Genomic DNA, 9274 nt, shown 5'->3' on the forward strand with positions numbered 1-9274 from the left:
CATAAACTGTATAAACAATACTGTCAAAAGAAGCAATAAATTTCTCTCTCACTGAACTACACCACACAAAAGTTAGAAGGTTAGCTCAATTCTTTCACATAGGGCAACCTTCTGTTTCCCACATTTTATTTGTTGCCATAAGGCTGCCGATTAAGGTTCTAAATATTTTAATATCAATAGTTTTGAGAAGTCTTTGATTCCCAGAGTTATAAGCATTTTGAATTCCAGCAGTTGTAAGAGTTATTAGGTACTATTAAAATTATTTTTCTTTGTAGGAATCTTGTGTGTGCCTTTTGAGTGTGTACTGACTTCCTGTCATGTGATTAGTCTTGGCTTGTTTTCCTGTATCTGTGTAACAATATTCTGTGCTTTTATACTTTACCACTGCAAACAAATTTCCCTCTGAGATAATAAAATCTGCCAAACCTAACCCATTGTCTAATCTGTTTTTTGTTTATTATATGTATTTTGCATACAGTATATGGTATTATGAAGAGTGCTAATTTACTGTTTAATCATTCCACTCATTTATTTTTTGTCATAAATAGGAACTCCACATTTGCTGTGCACAATTGATGATGATCTTCAGCAGCATGCAGACACTATGGCTTGTGAAAAGGGAGCAACCCTGACTGTGGCCAATGTTGCTTTCAGGCAGTTGTGCTCCACTGTGTTTACTCTCCCCAGATCAATGGATGGTTATTCAGTTGATGATGCTGTGGCTTCCTATCTAACGACTGCAAATCACATCACAACCCTTATGACCAGAATTAATCTGATTGAGCCAGATAACTTTGTACAGGCTTTTGAAATATATGAAAAAATCATCAATTCTTCTCATACTAAATAAATTTTGTTGTTGTGAAAATAAATTGGTTTAATCATACTTTTTTGAGCCTTTACACATAGAAAGGTCCATTATAACAATTTAAAATAACCCAGAGGATATTTATATAGAACCTTTAGTATCCTTCCATAATCTATGTTTAACCATTATCAGTCCATTAATTTTATGAACTTGCACTGATATTAGAGTTCCTTGTGGCAGGAGAATCAAGCACCATTTATGAATTTGTTGAGTACAACTTAGATGGCTGTTTTTGCTTCTCTGGGAGAGAAATTATTTATTTGCATCAGAATTCTATAGTCATAACATCAAGAACAACAACATAATCAATATAATTGTATGCACTTTTTTCCTGTATACAGTATATAATGTAACAATACATTTTAATGACAGGAAAAACTAAACATTTTACTTTCCTCTTGGTGATGAATGAAACAAAGGTCATCATCTAAAATATTGCATTTTGTAATTACCAATGGTATCTGTAATGTTTTTTTAAATCAGTGTTGTCCAATGATTTTAACAGAAGAACTAGGTTTGAGGCCGAAATTCTTTCCGATGGTGTATATTTTAAACATGTACATATTAATTGTGTGCACAATGAATCAAATTTGTTTAAAGCATTTGGAGCTGCCTCTGTTGACATTAACTGGCACAGCTCTTTACAGGTCTTTACAGACCATGGTACAGTGTTTGTGTACAGCTCTAAAAATGTTATGCCGATGGACCATATGTCTGAATGTACAGAACAAGGTTGAAAGGTTAGCAGACATTCAGGAGCTGTGTAAATAGCAGTACCACCAAGAGGTCCACTTAAAAGGCCAGATATTTTGCTCCCCTGCCTTAGCGAAACTGAGTCGCGAACATTGGTTAAACCCCAGTCGGTAAGATAGGCCTTTTTGCTGCTGCCTTCAATCTAGAAGACAAAAATTACAGAAATTAAAATGAATTTACTTAATGAAACACAAATGATCAACAAAGCATATGTTTGTTGCCTAAACAGAATACATGTTTACCCTGTGTTTTGCACAAAAGTAAACATAAGCTTAGAATTCAAAATGTTAAAATTGTGATTGTGACTGATATAGAAAAACATCCCAAAACAGCTATTTATTTTTATATAGCACAGAATCACACAAAGAATGTCTAAATAGGCTTTAATAGGCCATGTTTAATTTACAAAAGAGGAATCAAAGTGAAACCATACTAACACAGTAACTCTTTTGTTTCCCTTGTATTTTCAATTTCTGTTTAAAAAATATATCCTACCAGGATGTTTGCAGGCTTCAGGTCCTGGTGTATTACATTCTTGGAATGGATGTATTCCACAGCCATTGCCACATCAAGTGCAACGTAATTTTTTTCTTCTGCTTCTAACTACAAAATGAGAAATGATTTGTAAAATCAACCTGAATTATCCAAGTAATATTTAATGCATCAAGGTCAGGAAGTTATCCTAAAAAAGCTGATATGAACTTGTAATTTCCAGGTATAATTTTATTTATAATGCTAATATCTATATTACTATAAACAGTAAAATCACCACTGTTAAATTAACACTATAGCTGCAGAGATGGTCCATACTTTCCACATGTACAATTTAAAATGTTACCATAACACTATTATAAATGATTTAACAGGGTTAGTTTAGCTGTTTACCCTTTTACGATGCCTTTTGTAGCACTTAACAAAAACTACAGATAGAACTTTCCAGCTTTAGCATTAAACAACAGTTCTTTAATTTTTTAGGTTATCATGGAGCTACATTACAAGCACATAATGTGATAACTACACAAATAGGAAAATGAAACAATTTAAAGCTGCCTGAGAAAGTGGAATGTTAAATGGCAAGCTTTTTTACCAAGGATGCAAAATGGAACTAGTTATAAAGGTATCTTGAATAGTCTATAGGAAGAATGCCAGAAATAATAAACATATTTATCCTTTAATAATCAATATTTTTGTTTCCTTTTTAAAGGAGTATTATTGCATTAATATTAACTTGCATGAATAGAAAGCAATTTTTTCACATGACACAGTGGTAACATAAAAAGATTTAGAATGGATCAGAAAAACAACTAACAATATCCTTTTTTAGAATGCATATTTTCAAGTAAAAACATTGCTAATTTTTGAAAATTTAATTTAAAAGGTTCAAATGTCAAAAACTCTTGTTATATCAAGTTAAAGACAACAGAACATTCCATACCTTCACTGGACTGTCTGCACTGTGAAGTACAACGTGTAAACTTGCTCCATGGACATACTCATTTGCTATGAGTATATACTGATCTTTTTTGGTAGCAGACAAGAATCTAACAATATTTGGATGAGAAAGTCTTCTACAGATAAAAAAATACCATCATTAAACTATAACTATACATAACATGTTTATTTTTAAGGAGAATTGTAAATGAAGACTTTACAACACATTGTAATGTAAATATCCTTAAAAAATTCTGTCATGTTTCTTTGTCTTTAATACAAGCTTTTAGAAAGGTTTTCTTTTACATTCAATTGTCTGATGTTCACAGTTTTCAGAAATCAACAATAAACTAAACAAATTTAAACAATCAAGTTTCACTACAAATAATATAAAGGGAGAATAGAACTTACAAACAAACAAGGATCTCATGCAAAAAGTCATTACTGTCATCAACAGGAATCTTCTTTACTGCTGCTGGTGTTCCCTGATATGAACCAAAGTACACCGTTCCAAACGACCCTGACCCCACAGCCAAATCAGGATTGAATTTGATTTGTCCATCATCAACATATGGAACTCGTGGCATGTGCACTTGTGAAGGCAATGAAACAAAACAAAAATAATACCGTTGCAGTAAAAATAACAAACATACAGACAACTAAAACAGTTAAGTTAAATGAGGCAGCAAAAGTCTTACTAAACACCAAACCCTTGAACATAGCACTTATGCATTTAGAAGAATAAATCACCTTTTTTTTTCAAAATACAAAAGTATTGCTTTTCACTATGTCTGCATTACAACATACTGTACCTGGAGGAATTGCATAATGAGGAGGTGTTTGAACATCAGACTTTAATGAACCATCTTCCATATTTTCAGCAATTGCCAGTGAACAATGTTTTTTACTAGATGACACCATCAGCTGAAGAAAGTTATGAACATAAATTTACTTTCAATTAACAATGATTTTTCTAATGCAGTAAAACAATGGCATAAAATGCAAAGCACATTATTTTTATTTTATTAAAACTGTATTTCAGTCTTACCTCAAAGGAAAAGCTTCCTGAAAGTTGTGCTATTAGGCAAAATTTTAAAAAGAAATTAACAAAAAACTCCAGACAAAGAAAAACAAATTAATAATAATCTAGGTTTAAATTAAATTAATTGTAAAAATATTTCAATACCTTGTAAGTTGTCCATTGTTGGTTTTCTCTAAAGGAAAGGAAAACACAATCATCAGTTAAATGTGTATAATGTTCTGCACATTCTGATTTCTCAGTTTAGGTAAGGGTCAAGTGCTGCTCTGTTATAGTTAAACTTTAAAGAAGTGAAAAAGAGTGTATGTGTACTTTAGCAGCAATGTAATTGTAGTAAATTTTAAAATCACTAACACTGTGCTTCCCTATAATGAAATAAAAAATAATAATCTTGGTAATCTGGAATACATCAACTCATGTAGTAGAAGGAGAAATTGATAGTTAAAGAAGTGTCTGGAAATACTTAGAAATGCTTAGCTGTTAACTAAACAAACAAGCATGATGGACTAAAAGGACTCTTCTTGTTTGCTAATTTTTTTTTTATGTTCTTAAAGAATATTCAATAATCTTTTTTAAATACTCACCTTACAACTGGTGGAACTTTTCTTCAAATGGCCTGTAAAGTATTAAGAACATGTTACACTGATGAATAAGTCTAAGAAAATAAATGTATAAAATTTTAAATTCTACAAACCTGAGGTTTCCTGCAAAATTGGATTATCCTGTTAAAAAGTAATGTTTTTATTTTTATTAATGTGATGATTTCATCCCTCTATTGATAAACAATTTCTAGAAATATTTTATAATAATCTGTAAATACTTGTCTGTACCATTGCTGCATTCTCCATTAACATGGATTTTGTTTGTGTTAAGTTTTCACTTTTAGATGCCAAAGAAAGCTGTCCAACACATATCACATCATCTAAGAAGAAAAGAAAAAACATTAAAAATGCCATATTCAACTTCCATTTGAATATTATTTGACAGTATGTTTCACTTGTCTAGAATCTTGATCATAAAAAAATTAGAAGCAACTTGTTAATTGCAAAATAAGACATTATCTTCTCTGTGGTTATTTTATTCACAGCAATATACACCATTCATTATCAAGCAATATTTATTTACACAGCAAAATTACCAGTGTTACAATGACTCTTATCGTGTCAAAGCAACACTTTAATGTGTTTACATATAGAAACCATGGACCAATACACAGTAGATGTTTAAAGTGTTAATTTACTACTGCACATTTTGGTTTGTAGGTAATATTTCTGTGTTCATGTTTATATTAAGTTTTCGATTAAATGGCAATATGTTCAGTACGTAACACAGTTTAAACTATTAAAAGAAGTACCTAAATCTCTACGACCAACATATAATGTTTTCTTCCATATATCTGGAATTTCATTTAATGAGAAATACTCCTTCTCAAAATCTGATTTGGGCCATCTTGATCCATCCGCATTGCACAGTGTGTACTGAGCTTCATTTCTTTTGTCATCTTTCCAAAACATTTCTTTGGCTTTCTCTATTATATCATCATAACCATCCAATGGTTTCATTAAAAATTTAGGAGGCTCTTCTTCCAGCATTATCTTATGGTATTTTCCAGGTGTTTTTTTTGTTCTAGGTCTCCACTCCATTGCCATCACCTTCACCTTAAACAAAAATTGTATTTAGTACTTTGATATAAAATTCACAAAAGATACTATATGTGAATTAATGTGCATAAAAAAGAAAACTGTATGATCAAGACAGGCAGTGTGGCGTAGCAGTTAAGGTTTTGGGATGCAAACCCAGAGCTTGTTGGTTCAAATGCTGGTACTGACACCACTGTGTGACCCTGAGGAAGTCACTTCACCTGCTTATGCTGCAAAAAACAAAAGTAATGTAACGAATTGTACCTCAGATGTTGCAAGTTGCTTGGATAAAGGCATAAGTCAAATAGATAAATGTGTATTATACATATAGGAACTATTTCATTTTCAGTTAAGTCATCTGCAGCAAACCTTTATAAATGAGGGTTTCTCCTTTTTAGATTAGGCAAACTGCTTCTTCTTCACTGATGTTTTCTCTTGGAGAGCTTTTTTCATTTCATTGAAAATTAAAGCAGCATCTGCCAAAATATGTAGCTTTCTTATTAATTTTTCAACATTGTGTAAAATAACTTCATAAAGTAACATAAAAGGTTTAAATGCTGGTTATCCTTTTACACTAAAATATTACTAAAGAGATACAAAAAAGTAAAATGTACGTGTTGTTTTTCTTTAGGGAGATTAAATATTACTGAAGAAAGAAAAAAAAACTAAAACAGCCAAATGGGGCTATGCATACGAACTTAAAAGGTTTAAATAAAACAGAAATATACACCTTTACTTTTACTTCCTTGGCTTGTAGAGGGCGTATCCTGCAGCAAAGCTCTAACTTTTTCATGAAAGCCCCTTTCAGTCAATAAGCCTGAAAAACAGGTGTAAATACAGTGACAACAAGCTACGCAAACCCACCAAGACATGGAATTGATTAAATCAAGGAGCTGCGCTACCTTCTTCCAGATCGGCCCTAAGGCGTTCATATTTTTCCAAAGCAGTTCTGGTCTCCATCGGCATCTGTAGCTGAGTCGAAAAACACCATCCCATACTATTAATTAATGATTAACACATTTCTACATGTATTGTAAGCATACAATACAACTGATAATATGTTGCGCTCATTTATTAGGTGTAACGAAATTTTCGCGCATTTAACGGCTGAAGTCCGAAGTGGTTTGTGCCCTTCAGAATGAAAAAAGTTTGCGTTCACCTTTTTAATAAAAGGTGAGCTTTTAAGCCTGAGAAATCGCCCCGTAAATGCACACATTTTAATGCACGCGTCTTAATATGTATACTTACACAGTATTAAAAGACACTCAGCAATTAACGTCATTTACCTTCGTTCCCGCGTTTGAGTCGTGCTGTAAATTCTTACTGTGAAATATAATTGACAAATATTTTGGCGAATGAACTTGTGAAGAAGGTGGACCTAGAGTTTTACGTCACTTCCTTAACGAAAATGCTGTCATGCAGAGCGATGGGGGGGGGGGGGGGGGATGGGGGTGACGGAGAGCTGAAGGCAGATGACGGAGATAGGAGGGTGGAAGGCGGAAAACGGACATCGGAGAACTGAGAGCAGACAGTGGTGGAAGGAGAGAGGAGGGAGGAGGGGTGACGGGGGATTCTTCGCAGGGAGGAGGAATATTTTCTCGAAGGTAGTAGGAAGGATGGAGTTTTCTCGTAGGGAGGAGAACTGAGAGCGGATGGTGGTGGGAGGAGGGAGGAGGGTTGATAGGGGATTCCTCGCAGGGAGGATGAATATTTTCTCGAAGGTAGTAGGAAGGATGGAGTTTTCTCGGAGGGAGGAGGATGTCCTAAAATGGACACTGTACACCTTAAACCTCGTGGAACCTGGAAATAGTTACTTCTGCCACACTTGGCAAGATGGTGGAGGAACCTGCCAGGGACACCCGGAGTGCTTCCGGTGCAAAGGGCAGCACTTTTGCCACACCAGCAAGTGCTGCCGGAAGGACATCATCAGCCACCTGGAGCATATCCAGATGGGAATAAAAGGGGCCGCTTTCCTACAATCGAGGAGCTTGATTTGGGAGTGGGAGGAGGACAAAGCTCCCAGGAGGAGATGAAAAGCGGCCAAGGACTGAGAGAAAGAAGCCCATTAATAAAGTATCTATCTACAGTGCATCCGGAAAGTATTCACAGCGCATCACTTTTTCCACATTTTGTTATGTTACAGCCTTATTCCAAAATGGATTAAATTCATTTTTTTTCTCAGAATTCTACACACAACACCCCATAATGACAACGTGAAAAAAGTTTACTTGAGATTTTTGGAAATTTATTAAAAATAAAAAAATTGAGAAAGCACATGTACATAAGTATTCACAGCCTTTGCCATGAAGCTCAAAATTGAGCTCAGGTGCATCCTGTTTCCCCTGATCATCCTTGAGATGTTTCTGCAGCTTAATTGGAGTCCACCTGTGGTAAATTCAGTTGATTGGACATGATTTGGAAAGGCACACACCTGTCTATATAAGGTCCCACAGTTGACAGTTCATGTCAGAGCACAAACCAAACATGAAGTCAAAGGAATTGTCTCGAGGCACAAATCTGGGGAAGGTTACAGAAATATTTCTGCTGCTTTGAAGGTCCCAATGAGCACAGTGGCCTCCATCATCTGTAAGTGGAAGAAGTTCAAAACCACCAGGACTCTTCCTAGAGCTGGCCGGCCATCTAAACTGAGCGATCGGGGGAGAAGGGCCTTAGTCAGGGAGGTGACCAAGAACCCGATGGTCACTCTATCAGAGCTCCAGAGGTCCTCTGTGGAGAGAGGAGAACCTTCCAGAAGGACAACCATCTCTGCAGCAATCCACCAATCAGGCCTATATGGTAGAGTGGCCAGACAGAAACCACTCCTTAGTAAAAGGCACATGGCAGCCCGCCTGGAGTTTGCCAAAAGGCACCTGAAGGACTCTCAGACCATGAGAAAGAAAATTCTCTGGTCTGATGAGACAAAGATTGAACTCTTTGGTGTGAATGCCAGGCATCACATTTGGAGTAAACCAGGCACCGCTCATCACCAGGCCTATACCATCCCTACAGTGAAGCATGGTGGTGGCAGCATCATGCTGTGGTGATGTTTTTCAGCGACAGGAACTGGGAGTCTAGTCAGGATAAAGGGAAAAATGACTGCAGCAATGTACAGAGACATCCTGGATGAAAACCTGCTCCAGAGCGCTCTTGACCTCAGACTGGGGTGACGGTTCATCTTTCAGCAGGACAACGACCCTAAGCACACAGCCAAGATATCAAAGGAGTGGCTTCAGGACAACTCTGTGAATGTCCTTGAGTGGCCCAGCCAGAGCCCAGACTTGAATCCGATTGAACATCTCTGGAGAGATCTTAAAATGGCTGTGCACCGACGCTTCCCATCCAACCTGATGGAGCTTGAGAGGTGCTGCAAAGAGGAATGGGCAAAACTGGCCAAGGATAGGTGTGCCAAGCTTGTGGCATTATATTCAACAAGACTTGAGGCTGTAATTGCTGCCAAAGGTGCATCGACAAAGTATTGAGCAAAGGCTGTGAATACTTAAGTACATGTGATTTCTCAGTTTTTTTATTTTTAATAAATTTGCA

The 9274-nt window shown here is 35.8% G+C and overlaps 1 protein-coding gene across 1 annotated transcript; it reads right to left on the minus strand.

The window, feature by feature from the left end:
• Nucleotides 1–1133: 1133 nt before the first annotated feature.
• LOC114651111 (uncharacterized) lies at nucleotides 1134–5804 on the minus strand. The gene is made up of 12 exons (XM_028801070.2): nucleotides 5446–5804; nucleotides 4922–5013; nucleotides 4786–4813; nucleotides 4676–4707; nucleotides 4239–4266; nucleotides 4101–4129; nucleotides 3865–3976; nucleotides 3464–3644; nucleotides 3057–3189; nucleotides 2117–2224; nucleotides 1646–1763; nucleotides 1134–1141 (listed from the first exon to the last, which is right to left on the minus strand). Exons 1-12 carry the CDS (start codon nucleotides 5738–5740, stop codon nucleotides 1134–1136), a joined length of 1164 nt encoding a protein of 387 aa, XP_028656903.2. The 5' UTR covers nucleotides 5741–5804.
• Nucleotides 5805–9274: the final 3470 nt, after the last annotated feature.

Source organism: Erpetoichthys calabaricus, chromosome 4, assembly GCF_900747795.2.
Source record: "Erpetoichthys calabaricus chromosome 4, fErpCal1.3, whole genome shotgun sequence".
Taxonomy (NCBI): domain Eukaryota; kingdom Metazoa; phylum Chordata; class Cladistia; order Polypteriformes; family Polypteridae; genus Erpetoichthys; species Erpetoichthys calabaricus.

Bases quoted from the DNA above. Each gene is read 5' to 3' on its own strand.
- LOC114651111 (XM_028801070.2), bottom strand. From the start codon at position 5,740: ATGGCAATGGAGTGGAGACCTAGAACAAAAAAAACACCTGGAAAATAC. The intron at 3,645-3,864 runs GTACAGTATGTT...TGCCTTCACAAG, and splicing joins TCATTATGCAATTCCTCCAG to TGCACATGCCACGAGTTCCA. The intron at 3,190-3,463 runs GTAAGTTCTATT...TTTTATCTGTAG, and splicing joins CATGAGATCCTTGTTTGTTT to AAGACTTTCTCATCCAAATA.